General features: G+C 44.1%; 3 protein-coding genes across 3 annotated transcripts; 1 reads left to right on the top strand and 2 right to left on the bottom strand.

Annotated features, from left to right (window-relative positions):
• Positions 1-2,987: 2,987 nt before the first annotated feature.
• LOC135171583 (cap-specific mRNA (nucleoside-2'-O-)-methyltransferase 1-like) lies at positions 2,988-5,419 on the bottom strand. The gene is made up of 4 exons (XM_064138211.1): positions 4,413-5,419; positions 3,591-4,319; positions 3,118-3,508; positions 2,988-3,026 (listed from the first exon to the last, which is right to left on the bottom strand). Exons 1-4 carry the CDS (start codon positions 5,417-5,419, stop codon positions 2,988-2,990), a joined length of 2,166 nt encoding a protein of 721 aa, XP_063994281.1.
• A 2,936-nt stretch (positions 5,420-8,355) lies between these two features.
• On the top strand, positions 8,356-9,367 carry LOC135171581 (uncharacterized). The gene is made up of 3 exons (XM_064138210.1): positions 8,356-8,469; positions 8,525-8,934; positions 9,004-9,367. Exons 1-3 carry the CDS (start codon positions 8,356-8,358, stop codon positions 9,365-9,367), a joined length of 888 nt encoding a protein of 295 aa, XP_063994280.1.
• A 1,197-nt stretch (positions 9,368-10,564) lies between these two features.
• LOC135171580 (uncharacterized) lies at positions 10,565-11,553 on the bottom strand. Its single transcript, XM_064138209.1, has 2 exons — positions 10,753-11,553; positions 10,565-10,708 (listed from the first exon to the last, which is right to left on the bottom strand). Exons 1-2 carry the CDS (start codon positions 11,551-11,553, stop codon positions 10,565-10,567), a joined length of 945 nt encoding a protein of 314 aa, XP_063994279.1.
• Positions 11,554-18,574: the final 7,021 nt, after the last annotated feature.

Below are 18,574 nucleotides of genomic sequence, written 5' to 3'. Positions count from 1 at the left end.
ATAATGTCGAGCAGACGCCCAGTAATTGTGAATTTTACATGATAATAATGATTATAGAAGAAGAAATAAGGGAAATAGTCTGTAGGAAAAACTTACAAAAAATCTAAATTCCGGACTCTTCATCCTGATGAAGGAAGGTCATCATTGCACTCTTGGTCCATAAACTGCTCCTTCTCTGAACAAACAGTCTCACCCAATCTTCGATCGGTTGCTAAAAAATAGTAGTAATTAGGAATCCGAGTGAATCAATCCGTAACATCACTACAAAAGACCTCAACGCAATTAACACTAACACGCACACGCATATGCAAAAAAGAGCACATGTTTATATCAGTGCTCCACTTCAGTCGTTTTCTTCTCGATGCCACGTACTTGCAGGTTATTTTGTCGTAGCTCGTTCGCTTTTTCCTCTGACCTGCATTAGAATACTCATATTAATGAAACTACATGTATTAATTATGAGAAATAGAGAGAGTAACCTTACTCATTTCCAGGCACATTTTCACTTTAGATCACAGAACATTCCACTGGCAGGAGTACGCCGTCAGTAACAGATCAATCCACAGAATCGGCTTGTATCCATGCATATTTCACATACGTTAATGAATTAATTCCGGAAAATGCTTTTGGAGTGCTCCAAAAAGTAAATCCACCTGGCGGCACCCCGCAAGAAATAAGATGGTGGTTAGCATGGTGCGATTCCATCCACTCCGGGGCAATCCCGACTCAGCGCCATTTTTATGTCCCCAAATAGTTTTTTTCAATTTTTGGGTGCAGGATTCGGTTGTCGGAGTCTGGCAATCACCTGACAATCACCGGCAAACGATTTCCTATCGATTGAGCCATTGTCGAACTTAATACATCAAATTTTTTTTTTTTGGCAGCCAACTTCCGTGTTTTTGGCTCCCGATATTTAAAAAATCCATTAAAGCATTAATTTAATCCGGCAAACGATAAAAGTAGTCTGACAATCACCGGCTAACGACCGGCAAACGACCTGGCTGAATTAAATACTTAATTTTCATTAATGAGTAGCCAACTACCCGGAGCTGCGCGATGGACTCGTAAACTACTTACCGGATTTTAATGTAATTGGCACACCGTGTGCAGTTTCATTCAACTTAAAAGATGGGATACCAGCTGTTATACCAGCTTTAACGTCTTTCTTTGTAAATATTAATTTCATTGTACTAAGGGCCTACGATAGTAGAAAATCTGTCATGGGGTTCGCCATATTTCTTTACCAATGTCATCTAGGTAAAAAAGCATGGTGATGAACCTGACTGATGTTCTCCTACTGTTCCTCCTAAATAGTTCAATACAATGTAATATAACATTAACCTTAACCACGGCAACGCGTGGCCGGGTCTGCTAGTACCGATATATATATACCATGATATATATTTTGTACAAATCATTTTTGTATGTGAAAGGTAGTTAAAAGATTTCTATACAAAAATGTGGGCACCTAGACGTTTCCAGGATTGTTACCGTGGTTAGTTTAAAAATTAATTGTAGAATTGTACACTTTCAGCCGATCATCCACTGGGAGTTCAGAGTAATATCTCCGGATTACCTTCGGAGGAGCTGATCACATACCACAGAGGAGATTATGAATTTTAATTGGATGAAAAGTAAAATCAACTCGAGGAAAGTTGGGAGATAACTCTAAATAAATATTTAAGAATTTCAATATGTTTCATAAATGAAAACAAGATTTTTGTTAAATTAAATTGTTTTATTCCCTGATTATTCTCACCTTAAAATATTAACTCCATTAGAAACAAATTTTCCACACTGTTCTTTTAATTACAACTCGTCATCACTAGCGAAAGTCAGAAATAGTGTTGATGATGGAAAACAAAATAAATTATTAAAACAATGTTAATGTTTAAATAAATATTGGGATTTAAATTACAAATATATTTTCATTTATCCCATTATATAAACGTGCAGTATTTACATTCATGGCAAAAATATCTAGAGTTTCAGTCGATTATGACCAGCTCCTGGAGAACTGGTAATGATTGCCAAAAATTGATGTTTTCATTCACAGATTTCATTGAAAAAGTTTTATGAAAATTTTAGTGGAAAAATCTATCAATATATTTTTTAGAACAATTAATTGTTCATTCATTTTGTATTTTAATTTTCATTGTGTGATGTCAACTTCAATCAAATGTTCTTCGAATTATACAAAAGTTGAGTGGACTTGATCGAAATATTTAATATTTTTCTACATTACTAGAAATGAATAATTTTATCCATGAATTTTTATGAATTAATCAATTTTTCCCACTTACTGACTACTAATTATGTACAATAATAAGCCAATAATATTGTATCAATACTAGTGTTCCGGCGAGAGCACACAAAAAACCGGTAGAGAGGGGGATGCGGGTTAACGGGGGAGAATAAACGGTGACACGAGACGCACTGTGTTTTGTCACTCAAAAACTATTTATTTCACGTCAATGTCAGTTGTTCACAAAACCTGTACCGAAATATAATTATGTGCGTTGCACTTGAGCCGCGAACAATTACTTGAATATGAAGCGCGGTAGAGACAAACTTGGTGACGGAGATGTAACGTAGCGATAGATCACCATGAGAGCACGTTGAGAAGTGACTCTCGGAACGTCCGAAAAGAATTCCAACGGATATATGGAACGTTCGAGAACAAAATCGAACGTTCCAGATAAATCATCGGAAACGGTGATTAGGGCAGCGCCTCAGGTGCAATTAGGCACCTGGATGCCAGCGCGGCCGGTCAGGCAGACCTCGCCCAGGAGGTGCTGCCACCCTTCGCCACATGAGGCCGTCGCCTCAACAACTAGAAACTAAACTAATTACTATTTTACAATATTAAGTATTTATGGGATCATCAGGAAAATGAAAAATGTTTTTTTATGAAGAATTTTGCTAAACAAGAAATATATAAGTTCTTTCTGACCACGCAATAAATACCTCAATGAGAAATTATAAAATTAATTCTTCCTAAGTATTGATGAATCTATGTCACTAATCTTCCGGTATATAAACAGGGCACTTCTGTTTTACATTATGGTATATATAATTAATTGAAAGAGATGAATCCCCCGGCCAATGCCACTGCACTCGAGTGACAAATGTCTCGAGGAAGCTAGCACAAGCTGATTCTGGTCGACGATTAGCATAAAAATTTTCATTCGTCATAGAATTGAAGTAATAATGATGGCTAGTTTCCCTACTGATAACTCGTGTCCAGGGTGCACTAGTTGTCTTCAAGAATACCACACTATTTGGTACAAAGGATAGTGGATCGTTATCGGGGCGTGTCCTCCTCGGGTATGAATCTTGTAGATAATGTACTAATAATTTCTTCTTGTTTATCAATGTACAGGGTTGTACATGAAGTGTCATGGGTAACTCACGATCCAGAGGATGCAATTCCTTGGCACGAACTGGACAATATGCAGAGTTATTGAGCTTCCACAGAGACTCACAGAATTTATTGATGAGAGCATACCTAAAAACACGATGATTTCAAATAGATTAGAAAATGATTTTTAAACGTCCGTATAAAATTTTTTAAAAAGTCCAAAACATACCTTTCTGGAAGTGAATTTCTGCTGACATCCTCTCCTCCCAGGAGATACGCATCGACAATATGCAATGCTTCAGTTCTCCGGATATTATTTTCCAGTCCTCTCATCTCCTCCACCAGTTCAGCATAAACAAATGTATTAGGAGGCAGTTCAATATTGTCGGCCCTCTCCCAGGTATTCTTCACCAACCTAAAGACATTGGTTCTTCCCATACCCAAGTAGAAAGTCAATTGTTTGCTAGGTGTTGTTCCACTGGCATCCGATCCACAGAGTACTGCATACCAATCACAGGGATTTTCCAGGATAGTCGTTGTCACATTCTTAGAAGTCAAAATCATGGGAGGAGCGCTCAGGTACTTTACAACAGATTCGACGACGATTGAACGAAGTCTCTCCTCTGGTTTCAAGAGCATGGGGACTATTCTAATCTGGTCCGGTAGATGCCAATATTCAAGACACTCCTTCCTCATCTGCGTCTGCTTCGGCTCAGAGAGGTTCCGATTCTCGGCAAAGGCAGCGATCTTCAAGAGTCCCATCACTTGTTTCCTTCCCAGATCGTTGTTGGAACTACAAATATAGTTGTAGAAGCTATCGGCATCTTGGAGCAACTCCACAGGTACCAATTCCCTGATATCGCCGTTCCCGTCAGCCCTCAGAAGAACTTCCCTAGCATATGAAAGATAGTTGATCACAGCCTCAATTTCACTCTTCTTCTTCTCGCAAATCAAGTACCTAGAACACAAGAAAGAAAAATTAATGAAATTATTGGAAAATTTACAAAAAAAAAAAATGTATTTTATTTTGTAAAAATTATACAATACACACCTTTCAGAGTTGCCAGGTCTAGATGTATTCGGCTTGAAAATTGATATTTTTTCAAAGCATCTGTATAGCAAGTAAATCAATCCCACGCTGAATGGTGTGAACAGATCGAACAATTTAGTAACAAAGTGTCCACCTGTCCGCACAATCTTAAGGGCCACCAGGCATTGGCACAAGTATAACTGTTTCGACAAAATCTCCTGAATACTTTCTATTCCCTCAACCGAAAATCCTCCATCAGCCATCATGAAGTGAACACCCTGTCCTTGGGTATGATTCATGATAAGTTGTTGATAGGCGAGTTGATTCTCCAGATCATAAATATTACCATCACCCTTGGGTCCATAAAAAGGATGAAAAGTTTCTGGTGGTCCAGCGTAAAAGTTATGTAATTGAAAGTCGTTGGAGCCCCTCAGGGTGAATCCAAAGCCCTTTGCATGCCACTTCCTCCTCCACAGGACATATTCACTGAATCCTCCAGGACCGGCGCATACGTCGGCGAAGTAGAGGATCTCATTTGGATTTGCCGTTGTTGGATTAGTGAACATGAAATTGCAGGCTCTGTCAATATTAGCCATTTTTACAGCATCGCGATTAAGAAAAAATACACCTCTGATTGTTTCAAAGGGATTCGAATGAATCCTCGCCCTTTGTATTTCAGGTTTTTCTAAACCATCGAAAATGCTCTTCGAGCTTATGACCTGGTGAAGGATCTGGGGCTCGCAAAATAAAGTTTCATCATCAATGGTCTTTTTCCAGGGAGCCCTGCGCATCCAACCCCTGAAATCCTCTGCTATTGGTGGTTCCTGATCATTTCTCAACCAGTAGATTTTCTCCCTAACGCTTATGATTTCTTGGGATCGATCCCATTTCCCAATGGCTTTGATCAGAGCTTGGTTACTATGACCCAAACCTCGTCGACCCTTATGCAAAGAAGCCTGAATGGGCTCAGCGATAAAATGATTTTTCTTACCCAGGCCCTTGCCACGAGTAAAGTCCATATTTTGCATTATTGTATGGACGACGTTCGAAGTCACGTGGCGAGAAGCGGAGGATTCCTCCAGAAGGGAGCCACCCCGGGTCATTGGGATTGAGAGAGAACCAGATCCTCTACGCCGTTTAACCATAACCGAAGGATTATCAAAAGTTGTAGTTCCGGTCTCTTCCGGTTTAGCGACGTAATCATAACACCTTTTGCTCGAAGCGGAAGCCTGGACGACATCGCCGTCTGAAGATTCGCAGGGCAGAGTCGCAGCCATCAGAGAGTTCCCGCGGCCAGCTACGGTCAAGTCCCTCAGGAGATTCCTCTGCACCCTTAATTTTTATCGCCGATATATTAAGGGAGCTGCCGAAATCCTCTCTCCACTGACTCACCGACAACAAGGCCCGGGCCTAAAAGGCTGTCATCCGGTAGAATGGACCACGGACCTGGACCAAGCCTTCGAGAACGCCAAGCAAGCCTTTGCGAACGCCACTTTGTTGTCGCACCTGACCACTGAAGCAGAGTGGGCAATTTTTAGTGACGCATCAGATCACGCCATCGGAGCGGTTCTCCAACAACGTCACCAGGGATCTTGGCAGCCGATAGCCTTCTTTAGCAAGAAGCTATCTGGTTCAGCACTCAAGCACTCGACGTACGATCGAGAATTGAACGCAGTATATGAAGCTACCAGGCACTTCAGGCACAATTTTGAGGGTCGTAACGTGACCATTTTTACGGACCACAAGCCCTTGACGCATTGGTTCGCCCAGAAGCCGGAACGTGTAACTCCGTGGCAGTTCACGCGGCTGGACTTCATCGCGCAATTCTCGACTGACATACGTCACGTAGCGGGAGCCGATAACATCGTCGCCGACACTCTCTCTCGAGTTGATGCCGTGTCAGCAGTTGTTTCTACCGAACAACTGGCACAAGCCCAACAACAGGACGAAGAGCTTCAACTGCACATTCAACAAGAGGAAGGCGACCTTCGACGCCAGAGAATCCACTTTCCTGAGCTGGACACCGTACTATACTGCGATGTTTCATCGAAATCAGTGCGGCCATTCGTCCCTCAGTCTCTACGGAAGCAGGTGTTCACTTCCCTGCATTCGTTGGCTCATCCAGGAAAGAGGGGTTCGGGAAAACTTGGATCGGCTAGATACGTCTGGCCTTCGATACAAAAGGACTGAACTGAATGGGAGCAACACTGTCTTGAGTACCAGAGGAATAAAATAACTCGTCACTGTGCAACCCAGCTCGGAAATATTCAACTTCCATCGCAACGGTTCGCGCACATACACATCGACCGTATTTCGCTGCCTCCATCGAAGGGCCATAGATGGTGCCTAACAATCGTCGATAGGTTCACCAGATATCCAGAAGCAGTACCGCTAATCGACTCGAGCCGCAATACAGTCGCTCAAGATCTGCTGTTCCACTGGATATCTCGACATGGAGTGCCACTGAGGATCACTGAGGACGTCTGATCGAGGTAGTCAATTCTTCCCGGCCACCTTCCAGAAGCTGTCGGAAATATTGGGCAACCGTCGTCTAATGATAACACCGTATCATCGGCAATCAAACGGCTTAGTCAAACGACTCCATCGCCAGCCAGAATCCGCAATCTATTGCCACGGAAACGAGTGGTACGACGCCGTCCAAATCGTTTTGCTGGGTCTGCGAAATGCCTGGAAGGGAGACACCTCCACCACGCCAGCCGAGATGGTCTACAGTGAGCCACTGCGTCTTCCAGGCGAATTCGTAGCCCCTTCAGGCGACCGGTCTCTAGCATCAGACATGGTGGGAAAACCGAAGAAGCGTCTCCGCACCATGGCACCACAATAGACGTCTCGACACGGAAGTAGACAGATCATCGTTTTCAAGGATCTGGCGACTTGCTCTCATGTTTTCGCCCGGAACGATCAAGTCCGTAGGGCTTTTGGATCGCCTTACACTGGCCCGTTCCGAGTGATCAGTCGGCATGAGGAATTCTGCAAGGTTCACTTCCGTACCGGAGGATTCGGGGAATATAAGAGCGTCCCCATCTCAATTGACCGACTGTACGTCCTGCCAGAGGATTTAAAACAGGTGCTAGGCTAGCCTCCAGAGCCACTGCAACAGCAAGATCACGACGATCCTCAGCCGTCCACCAGCACGGCAACTAACCTAGCCGTATCGAATACCCAGGCCAAACGCAAGCGAGTAACTGTCATCCGCCCAAGGCGACCAAGGCAGCCATCATAGCTACCTCAGCAGTCACCACGCTATACGTTTTTTTTGTTACAGATTTTTTTCAAAATACCACGGCCACTTCACCAAACAGGGGAGCCATGTAGCACTAGATTCCAGCACTGTCCGAGTCAGACGACACCTTCTGTCTCACTACTACAGTGTTGTTGTAGTCCGAATTCCTCAACGGATTACCCCTACCACTCACGGCAAATTCCATGCCGAATATGTCAAAATCGAGTGTTCCAGGACACAGTAATATATTGTAGTCGGCACGTGTAACATTGTATACAGAGTGTCCCACAATTGAACGTCCAGACTTTAAACTTAAGTTGGGGGTGAAATTCTGGATTGAAAAGTCCTGAGCGACTTTTTGATCAGACGCAGCCTCTTCAACTTATTCAGGGTTGAAGTTGGACGAATCAGGGGCGTGGGCTAACCGCTCGCACGACGGTGAGGAAACCATGCGAGTGTGGTAGTGTCCCCACCATACCGTAATACTCCCCTGCGGCGGCAGAAAGAGATGACTGGCGGCGGTGGGGAAGAGGAAGGGGGGGGGGGGGGAATGAAAAAAATGAATGAATAAGTAAAGTGGTGGACAGAGTAGACAGGCTTGCGATACTGGGCATAACTGGGGCCCTTCGAACGACTCCGAGCTCAGCACTAGAGACCTTGCTCTTCATGCAACCGCCACACCTAATCATAAGGGACGAGGCGACCAAATCGGCTGCAAGAATGCAGTCACAGGGAACGTGGAAGGGAGCCAGGATTGGACATGCTAGTATTCTCCGCGCCGACAGAGAGCTGGAATGGCTACTGTTGTGCGGTGCCAGGAACTTCTCTTTCAACGTTAGATGGGGGAGAAACCCCGTCAGAACAGGACGCGGATTGAACGCCGCCCCAGAGGCTAGTCTGGTATATAGATGGATCTGGGTTGAGCGGACGAGCACGGGCGCGGGTATGGGCTGAGGGGCCCGCCATAGCGAAGGCCATCGTGCTGGATTCGCACGCAACCGTGCTCCAGACACAGCGGGCTGCCCTGAGGACCTGCGCCAGGACCATCCTGGAGAAAGGGGACAAGGGCAAAAAGATCTTCATCTACTCAGACAGCAGACGCGCACTGAGGGCAATACTCAAATATGAGTATTGCTCAAAACTATCGGGTAAATGCGTAGAGCTAATGGAGGAAATCGCCGTACACAATCGGCTAGAGGTGGCCTGGATTCCGAGCGACGCTGGCATCAGAGGCAATGAGAAAGCCGATGAGCTTGCTAAGCACGGATGCAGAAAGGCCTCCCAGGGGGAGTGGAGCGCGTAGGCGTGCACACTCACTTTGTGAAGGACCTAGCCAAGAAACGTGGGTACAGGAGGATTGTGGTATAGGTGGGGCTCGGAAACGGGCGCCAGACACGCAAAATCCCTCTTGAAAAGACCCACTAGGAAGATTGCAGAAGCTCTGTTGGGCCTAAACAGGGCTAAACTCCGAGCTATAGTGGGGCTTATCACTGGACACTGGCCCCTGGCTCTGTACCTATCGAGCATAGGCAAAAGGCCTGACCCCCTATGCAAAAGTTGCGGGGAGAAGGAGGAGGATCCTTTTCACCTATGCACAAGATGCAGCGGGCTCGATGCAGTTAGATGGGACGTTTTTGGGTCTGCATGCACAGAGATACATGTCGACAGGGACGGTATTAAGGGGCTCTACGAGTTAGCGCGTAGGGCACAGATACTCGAGACCAGCGGTTAGACGGCTGTCTAAAGGCAGGGTGTAAAATGGCCGGAAGGCTGATTACACCTCTAGACTTGTCAGGACGGTCTAACGGCATTAAAAGTCAATAAAAGCCAAGTAATATTTTAAAAATTTGCATTTTAGTTTTAAGTTTTTTTCAATTAGAAAATTTTTAAAAATAAATATTCACGTTTTTTTAAAATAAATAGTTGGGTTCTTTTTTGATAAATATTTGCTTTTTTCCTTTTTCAGATATCCGCTACCCTGAGTTTTAAGTTTGTTAGGGCATTGATGATTTTAACCGGGTAGGGTGGATTGGAAGCGGAAGTGGCGAGATGATTTTCCCAAGGGGATTGTTTAGTTTGATTTAAAAATATTTATTTTTCACAAACTGTTGGAAAGTCTAGAGTTAAAATTAATAAACAAATATCAACAATGTCACTTCACTTCAAAATGAATATATTTCGCACTTTTATTTTATACAAAGGATTATTTTATATATTTTTTAAATGAAAATTAAAAATGATTGGACTGTGAACGGAGTTGGGATTAAAAGACTTGGGTATAACGACACGATGTCAATGTAGAATTGTTCACGAAAGAACAGTCGATACTCTGCGATGTTAATATCGCCAAGGAAGATTGAGTACTGAAGTTGTTGAGGAAAAAATGTTGAGTTGTGGATTTGAAATTCACGTGGACTGGGCAAAAATTGGTGGTTTTGAATTGGTCAAGGAAATATACGGACATTGTCATTTGTCAGTTTATTTTGAGGGTGGAGTAGGTAGTGATCGTGTAGGGGAAGGGGAAGGGTGTCATAAGGTTGGAACGGTCAGTGGGTGAGTGGGTACTATCAGGTAATAAATGATCCTACCTTAAAAGCAATAACAAATATTTCCTAAATTTAAATGAGGGTTCTCAACAGAAAAGGTTCTTGAAATTGGGGAATAGTCCGAGGTTGTAATTGCTAGAAAACTCTCTAGTCTAAAAGGAAAAGAACACATTAAGAGGCCAGATTATTCGAAAATGTGGCCTTTATGATACTAAGATAAAAATAAAAGTTTATAGTACATATATATAAGTTTATAGTAAATAAATTCCGGTAAAAACCTTTAAGGAAAATTGTGGGGATTTCCCCTTGTTTTGAAATCTAAATTATTCCGACACGATGAACCATTCCGCGACGGAACATGCTCCCCTGTTGAGAAGACTTGATCAACATGTCGGATCATCAGTGTTGGGTAGAGGCGCCAATTTTCTCACGTTGCGGTCGTAGATACCCTTAGCAGTTCTCACCGTAACTGTTCGGATGATGCCATCGGTACCAGCGTGAGCCTTGATGACCCTGCCCAATGCCCACTGCATTGGTGGTAGATTGTTTTCCTTGATGATTACAAGAGTACCCTCCTTGATTGAGTACCCTCCTTGATTGAGTGCTCCCCATGTATCCATTTGGATTTGACATTGAGCCCGCTAATGTACTCTCGATGCCAGCGAGTCCAGAAGTCCTGCTTCAACTTCTGGATGTGTTGCCAATTTGAGAGTCTATTGCTAGGAGTCTCCCGAAAGTCAGGACCTCTGAGATTTGTCAGAGAGTCACCAATCAAGAAGTGGCCAGGAGTCAATGCTATTGGATCATTTGGATCCGTTGAAAGAGGAGTGAGAGGTCGTGAGTTTAGCACGGCTTCAATCTCGATAGTTAGTGTATTGAATTCTTCAAAAGTCAGCAACTCATTGGTCACAATCCACCTCAGGTGATGTTTGAAGGATTTGACCGCTGCTTCCCAAAGACCACCGAAGTTTGGAGACTGCGCTGGGATGAAGTGCCATCGGATTTCCTTCGACGTTGCAAAATGAAGAATTTTTTGCTGATGGTCCTCATTCTTCAGAAACTCGTGGATCTCCTTCAGCTCACTATTGGCACCGATGAAATTTGTGCCATTGTCTGAGTAAATGTTGCTGCAGACTCCCCGTCGAGCGACGAACCGTCGTAAGGCCGCCAGAAACCCTTCAGTGGTGAGGTCACACGCGATCTCTAAGTGGACTGCCTTAATGGCGAGGCATACGAAGACCGACACGTAAACCTTTATACGACCTCTGTTGCGTACTTTCCTTTCCTTTATGAAGAAGGGGCCGCAGTAGTCAATCCCGACGTTAGTGAATGGGCGGGATTCTGTTACTCTAGGCTCAGGTAGATTACCCATGATATAATCTACTAGTGGCGGTTTGTGTCTGATGCATTTGACACAGGAACGAACGATGCGTTGAACTGAATGACGGCCATTTAAGATCCAAAACCGGTGACGAACTGCGTAGAGTGTCGCTTGAGCGCCAGCATGCAATTGTAGTATACAGGGTGTAGATCAGGTAGAGGCGAAAAGTGAATAGGCCTGTTTTGGGGGTGATTCTGAGCAGAAAAGTCCTTTTCTACTTTTCCATCGGACGCACCCCTGCAGAGATATGGGGGTGAAAAGAACGGCCAATGGGGCGCGAGCATTGCGCGGCTCTCCGTCCGTGTGCCGCGGGTAAGCAGTGTGCGTGCTTCCCCTTCTCCTCGGGCGGACGTTCCATTCCACTAGTGAGTAAGAGAGAGAGAGGGGGAAAGATATTTCATGACAATCCTTTCGGGGGGGGGGGAGCGCTAGGATGATTAAAAACCGATTATTATTTACCTTAGTATTATTTATTAAAATACAAGATTCTGAAAACCGCGGGCATCCCCCTTGGCGTTCCAAAGCTAATTATGTAAATGTTAATTATCTCATTATGTGTTCCGGCGAGAGCACACAAAAAAAAACCGGTAGAGAGGGGGATGCGGGTTAACGGGGGAGAATAAACTGTGACACGAGACGCACTATTTGTCACTAAAAAACCTTATTTATTTTCACGTCAATGTGGAATTATCCACAAAACTGTACAAATTATAATTATGTGCGTTGCACATAAACCGCGAGCAACCACTTAAATATTGAGCGCGGTAGAGACAAACTTGGTGACGGAGATGTAACGTAGCGATAGATCACCATGAGAGCACGTTGAGAAGTGACCCCCGGAAAGGTCGAGAGAATTCCAACGGATATATGGAACGTTCGAGAACAAAATCGAACGTTCCAGATAAATCATCGGAAACGGTGATTAGGGCAGCGCCTCAGGTGCAATTAGGCACCTGGATGCCAGCGCGGCCGGTCAGGCAGACCTCGCCCAGGAGGTACTGCCACCCTTCGCCACATGAGGCCGTCGCCTCAACATTATGCAATAGCCCTACAGTGTTTTGTCAAAAGATCTTGTTTAGAATTAAGATAAACTCGGGCGGTTTCAACGAAAAATAATTATCGGAAAACTCCGGCAATGATCGTGACCTGTCGGTCAACGGTCACCAGCCGAAGTCTATCACTCATCTTTGAAAAATCACCCCACTCACCTAGACTCTATCATCGACCTTCACCGCGAAAAGTTCGCTATCGAAACTCACCGTGAAATCAACTAAATTGTACATCAACATAATTTAACTGTACATCACCTAATCAACTTGTAAAGACTGTAATAACCCGGATTGAAATTAACCACGCGTTTTAATAAATTAAGAAATCGTTGTGTGTGATAATTTCCGCGAGTTAAATTCTTTACACGATCAACCAGTTTCCCTGAAATCTCCGGATCCACCCTACACAACTGTTCCCTCAACAAACAGATCTTTTTTATTGTAAATTTAATTTACAACAAGAAAGGTCTCCTGACAAAATCCTGTAAAAGAGCCTCTTATCGAGATAATTAATAATAAACAATCGAGGTCAAAATTCCGAGGGGATAGCTCGCGATTTTCGCGGAATCCGGAGCAATAACCGCGTTATCTTGATTATCACGTAAACAAATGGATTTACCGCCTTTTGTCACAATACATTTTTTGCAGAGAATCAAATTGTCTCGCAAAAAGATCGTCTTGACAAAATGTTGTAAACCCATTGCTTTACAAGATAATTGTCAGAGGAGATGGCTGGGGATTTTCCCGGATTCGGTAGCAATAAACGACAAAAAGTCGTAAATAGTTAGGGACTCTTCTAAAGCTGAGGTAATTACGGTATTTGGCTAACTACCTGTCGTAAAGGCCCATGTGGAAGGGACGCTGTGTCGCACAGCTTTACGACTTGATCTGTTGCCGCCCGCGAAAAAAAAAGGGTTTTCCCACTACCGGTATGGATTGTTGCTGACATGTGGCACGTTCAAGTCCAAATTTCCCATCTGTGGATGATGGGACAGTTGAACGAGAGGAACAGGCCATTTTCACTCATAAAAATTATTATTTATTAGATTTTAATAAATTGGAAGCCAGGTTAAATAACAAAAATGCACGATGTAAGTAAGAGCAGTTTTTATTTCTTGAGGAATATATGTTCACACTTCGAGAGCAGTCGACGAACTAACAAACGAATTGGAAAATCTCAAAAACCAAAGCATCGTCATCATGGTTTCTTTCTTCCAATGAACAATGATTTCTTTCTTTTATTCTATAAACATAAACTGGAGGTTTCGGCGCAAGACCACGCAGACGGTCTCTCCAAGAAACAATGACCTCACAGTACTCGTGTAAACTTATATATGCCTCTAATATAATCATATTGTTTTTGCTCTTTTCTATATTATTTTATACTTGACAGGGAAAATTTTTCTACGGATTTTTCCAAAGCGTCAATATCCCTCAAGACGTCTTCCAAGACAGAGCTAGTTTTCGCGGTTGCTTGGTCCTATACGATTCTCGTCTAAACAAGAAAAAAGTGCAGTGTTATTAAATTGATGTCGGAGAATGGCAAAGTTTAGTGCAGTTGAATATGCGGATATGGTGACCATTTATGGTATAGCAAGGGGTAATGGATCTAAAGCGTCACGGTTGTACGCGCAACGGTACCCTGATCGAGTGGTTCCTGAGGCACGAACATTTCGAAACGCCCTGCAACGCCTCCGAGAGGGTAATATTCTTCCGCGACATGGCGGCGAAGGGCGTGCAAGACCTAATGCTGGGGTACGAGTGGAGGAGGCAACCCTGGAGGCCGTGGAGGAGAATCCGGAGCAATCCATTCGGGGGATCGCGGCTTCCTTAGGAGTTCCACACAGCACGGTGCATAAAGTTCTGCAGGAGGAAGGGGTTCGTCCCTGGAAATTTACCCCGGTCGAGGAGTTAAAGCCCGAGGACCTCCCCAAGCGTTTGGCCTTCTGTAGATGGCTCCTCGACAGGAGTGAAGAGCCAAACTTTCTTCGAAACATACTGTGGACGAACGAAAAACTTTTCGCGAAGAAGGGGATCGTCAACCAGCACAATGAGCATCATTGGGCGGTTGAAAATCCTCGGCTCGCGAAATGTTCAAACTTCCAATATCGCTGGGATACATTGAATGTCTGGGGAGGAATCCTCGGCGATGAAGTCTACATACACCATCTTCCAGGACGTCTGGACGTAAGTATTCCCCATAGTCAATACTGCGTTTCATGTTGGACTTCGATGTCTAACCCAGTATGACAGGTTTCTACTAATAATTATTTGTTTTTTGGCAGGGAGGGAACTATTTGGGATTCCTGCGGGAGCGGCTTGCGCCGATTGTTGGTGATGGTCCGGCCTCCAGGGATGTCTGGTTCCAACACGATGGAGCACCAGCACATACCTGCGTACCGGTCATTGAGAAGCTCAATGAATGGTTCCCCCAGCGGTGGATTGGGAATCAAAATGACCGGGACAGGGCCGGACGACGAGCACCACCCGTTGCGTGCCCCCGCGTTCTCCAGACCTTACCCCACTCGATTTTTTCTTGTGGGGTACTCTGCAGTCGCGCATGCACGCTCACCACCGCGCGAATCAGGAGGAAATGGTTGCGCTGCTGAACGCAGCAGTCGCAACTATTACTCCTGATGAACTGGAGCGAATGAGGGCCAATTTGCTGAAACGTGCCCGACTGTGCATCGCTGCTGGAGGTGGACACTTCGAAAATAGAATGTAGTCCACCCAAAGAAAAAAAATCGGCCCTCTTTTTCCCTATGTAATTAAAAATGAAATTTACAATAAAAACAAAATTTACAAAAACACAGTAGGCCTTTTTTCCGTTTATTGCTCCCTATTCCCGATTGCTCCCCATTTTTTTCCGAGAAATCCTATTTTACACATTGTGACGAGGCAACATAACCCTAGAGGTTATGTTGATTTTTGCCCTCCGCACGCCCCCTATTTCTTACTAGATTCATACACGCAATACACACCGTTGGAGAGCCCCTTTCCTTAGTTCCTACCCCTTCCCCCAATCCCCTACTCGCCGCGCTCGGACAGCGCGAGAAACACCAGCAAGAAGCACCACTGAAGGATGGGATGACGTAGGCCGTCCCCCTCCTTCCCGCGGTCCCCTACTCACCGCGCTCAGCCACCAACGTAAGAGGATGATGACGTAGCGTGTCCCCCTCCGCCGCAGTCCCCTGTTCGCCACGCGCTACAGGACAATGGGCGCACACGCACGTTGCGTAGTGCGCCACCCCGCCGCCCCTCAGCCCCCGAAGATGCCCGCAAGCATCGATCGGTGGATCAGGGGAAGGCGAAGAACTCACCCCGGAAACGGACGAAATTGGGCCGAGGACCCCCGAATACTTCGGGGAGTTCCTCAAGTGGACAATAACTCGTCACTCGTCGTACAGCCGTTAATCATACAGTGCGCCCCATTATTCTTAATATAATAAATCGCGGAACATTGGTGAAGTGACCCAGGACGTCCGAGCTGGAAGAAAGGCTCACCCTACACCAGGATCAACCTGTTGTCCCTCAGGAAGAGGCTTGAGACCCAGAGGACCCAGAGAAGGAGGACAAAACCCCCAGGAACTCGGAAAATCATCTGCCGAGTGAGTACCCTTTCTTTTCCCCTCATCACCCAGCGGCATCATTCTCCCCAATTACAATTCGCGGAACCCCTCCAACGGTGTAAATCCTTATTATTTCTTTTCTAGGGATTATTAATATTCTAATTGTATTATTCGTATTATTATTATTGTTTAATTTATATTGGATCCCTCAATTCTTCCCCTTTTTGTTTCAAAGTAGAGCCACCCCCTTTTTCATTATATAAATTCAAAAGTGGTCCGACAAGCGACCTGCCTGCCCCCCACCCCTGAGATATTCCAAGAAACAGGCATTTTTATAAATATTGTACTATTGAACAAACTATTGTATGATCGCGTCATTAATATTATATTTTTCATTAATTATACTTTGACTCCCAACATTGTAATTCAATTAATTAATATTTCAAATAAATGTATTTAAGATAACAGCCTCTGCCCCGTTTTATTTAATAATTGACCCGCCCTCTAATTTAAATAATAATAAATTAGGGAAAAGGTCACAAATTGGCGCCCAACGTGGGGCAGGCGCTGTATATCGGCTATTTTTTGTCCCCGCCCCCCCCAAAATAATTCGTTTTCTTTTTTTATTCTCACCGTTGGAGGTGGGAAAAAAATTTAATAAAAATAGGGAGTAGATTAATTATTTAGAAAAATATCCCCCCTTCATCTTTTTTCATTAGATTAATTTCATTTTGAATTATTTCGAATTATTTTGAATTATTTTGTATTATTTTATTGAACCAATTGTTATTTCTTTGTCTTCCGAGTTATACGATTTTCCCCGTGCAAACCCCTTCACCCCCGCGATTTCTTCCGCCCCTCTTTCCCCGTGACCCCCATTTTCTATTCCATTGTTCGAATCGCCGTGATTTGAAATCGGTTTCTTTTGTTCTCCCTCCCCCCACTTAAATCGGGAAAATACTACCCGAATATAATAAAATTAATTCTCGGAAATCGTCAATGTGAATTTTTCACGATATAATATTTCTTTTGTACTTGACTAGCGTACAGTCAAGAAATTCGTTCGCGCGGCCGTGTTTACATCGGCACGTAAACAGACCCGCCCCTCGAGTTATCGAGGTCTCCCTCATTCCCTATCCATCCCGATCCAAAAGGATTTCTTCAATATTATTTCCGCCCCCCCCTTTCCCCTTGTCAAATTGCTATTCCCTTTCACCTATCCGTCCTAATCCGAAAATAATATCATAACTTCGGGTTAGAAATAATTATTATTTGAAAATTCTTTCTTTTTTGATTCTTTTGTAAATCCCCCCCCCTTGATTATTAATTGAACAATATTCTAAAATAAAATCTTTTCCCAAATAAAATTTAAACTTTTCCCGAATAAAATAAAATCTTTTCCCAAATAAAATTTAAACTTTTCCCGAATAAAATAAAATCTCTTCCCAAATAAAATTTAAACTTTTTCCGAATTAAAATAAAATCCTTTTCTAATTAAAAGAAAAATCTTTCCTATGTGACGTTTTGAGGTTTGGCTACCCCCTCTTTTGGTGCTTTGGATAGCCAAACTGATTCCTATTATTCCCAGTGTACTCACAAAGGGGTTATATATATATTTCTGGATGCTACTAGCGGTTACTAGTAGCTGGTGTATATATATATCCCCTCTTGGGACTGATGGTGATGGGACACTCCTGTGTCTTGTCCCCTTCTGCTGGGCCGTCGTGCCCCGTCCGGCTAGATCTCGGTGAGCCCTTCGGGTTCACTCTTCTAGGAGGGGTGTCTTGGTGACGGGTTGGGAACAACACTTAATAATCTCACTCGCGGAATGTATTAAATGTATATATATATATATTTGATCTTAATGGTATACACTCCTTGCGCGAGTGGGTCGGTATCGCGTTATTAGGTGGTTATGAGTTGGACTTGGAGCGCGGTTACGAGCAGTGGAAGACCCCGTCTGGTCTGCTCCTGGAAGGTATCTGTCTCTCTGCGAGTCTCTAAATCTCCTCCAAGTCCAAATCGCTGATCTAAGCAGTTCCACGGCTTTTTGCACCAATATTGTCTTGTGTCATCATTGACGCAAGACTCATACAGTCACACAGTATACTGGACGTGCCAAAAGCCCTGAAACTGCTTTATTTGATCCCTGCTGTGGCGTCATTTGGGTGCTGACAATGGTCTAAACATCCGTTGGATTGTTCAGTCCCTTGTCCAAATGGCGTTGCAGGGAGCAAACCGATCCTCCAAACACTGTGGCAGCTGACCACAGCGTCTCCAAGACATCGTGGGACTGCTGACCCATGTCTGGGCATCGATTTTCAAAAACGACGCATTGGCGGAGGCCAATACGTCACACTCCCCTGATAAAACTATTGCTACCCTGGTTCACAA

The sequence above is a fragment of the Diachasmimorpha longicaudata genome, chromosome 20, assembly GCF_034640455.1.
Source record: "Diachasmimorpha longicaudata isolate KC_UGA_2023 chromosome 20, iyDiaLong2, whole genome shotgun sequence".
NCBI classification, from domain to species: domain Eukaryota; kingdom Metazoa; phylum Arthropoda; class Insecta; order Hymenoptera; family Braconidae; genus Diachasmimorpha; species Diachasmimorpha longicaudata.
The sequence above is the reverse complement of the archived record's forward strand: the minus strand, read 5'-3'. Positions and strand labels throughout refer to the sequence as shown.

Bases quoted from the DNA above. Each gene is read 5' to 3' on its own strand.
- LOC135171583 (XM_064138211.1), bottom strand. From the start codon at position 5,419: ATGCAAAATATGGACTTTACTCGTGGCAAGGGCCTGGGTAAGAAAAAT. The intron at 4,320-4,412 runs GTGTGTATTGTA...CTTGTGTTCTAG, and splicing joins AGACCTGGCAACTCTGAAAG to GTACTTGATTTGCGAGAAGA. The intron at 3,509-3,590 runs GTATGTTTTGGA...TCGTGTTTTTAG, and splicing joins AGAAATTCACTTCCAGAAAG to GTATGCTCTCATCAATAAAT.
- LOC135171581 (XM_064138210.1), top strand. From the start codon at position 8,356: ATGCAGTCACAGGGAACGTGGAAGGGAGCCAGGATTGGACATGCTAGT. The intron at 8,470-8,524 runs GTTAGATGGGGG...ACGCCGCCCCAG, and splicing joins CCAGGAACTTCTCTTTCAAC to AGGCTAGTCTGGTATATAGA. The intron at 8,935-9,003 runs GTAGGCGTGCAC...ATTGTGGTATAG, and splicing joins TCCCAGGGGGAGTGGAGCGC to GTGGGGCTCGGAAACGGGCG.
- LOC135171580 (XM_064138209.1), bottom strand. From the start codon at position 11,553: ATGGGTAATCTACCTGAGCCTAGAGTAACAGAATCCCGCCCATTCACT. The intron at 10,709-10,752 runs GTACTCTTGTAA...CCACCAATGCAG, and splicing joins AGGGTACTCAATCAAGGAGG to TGGGCATTGGGCAGGGTCAT.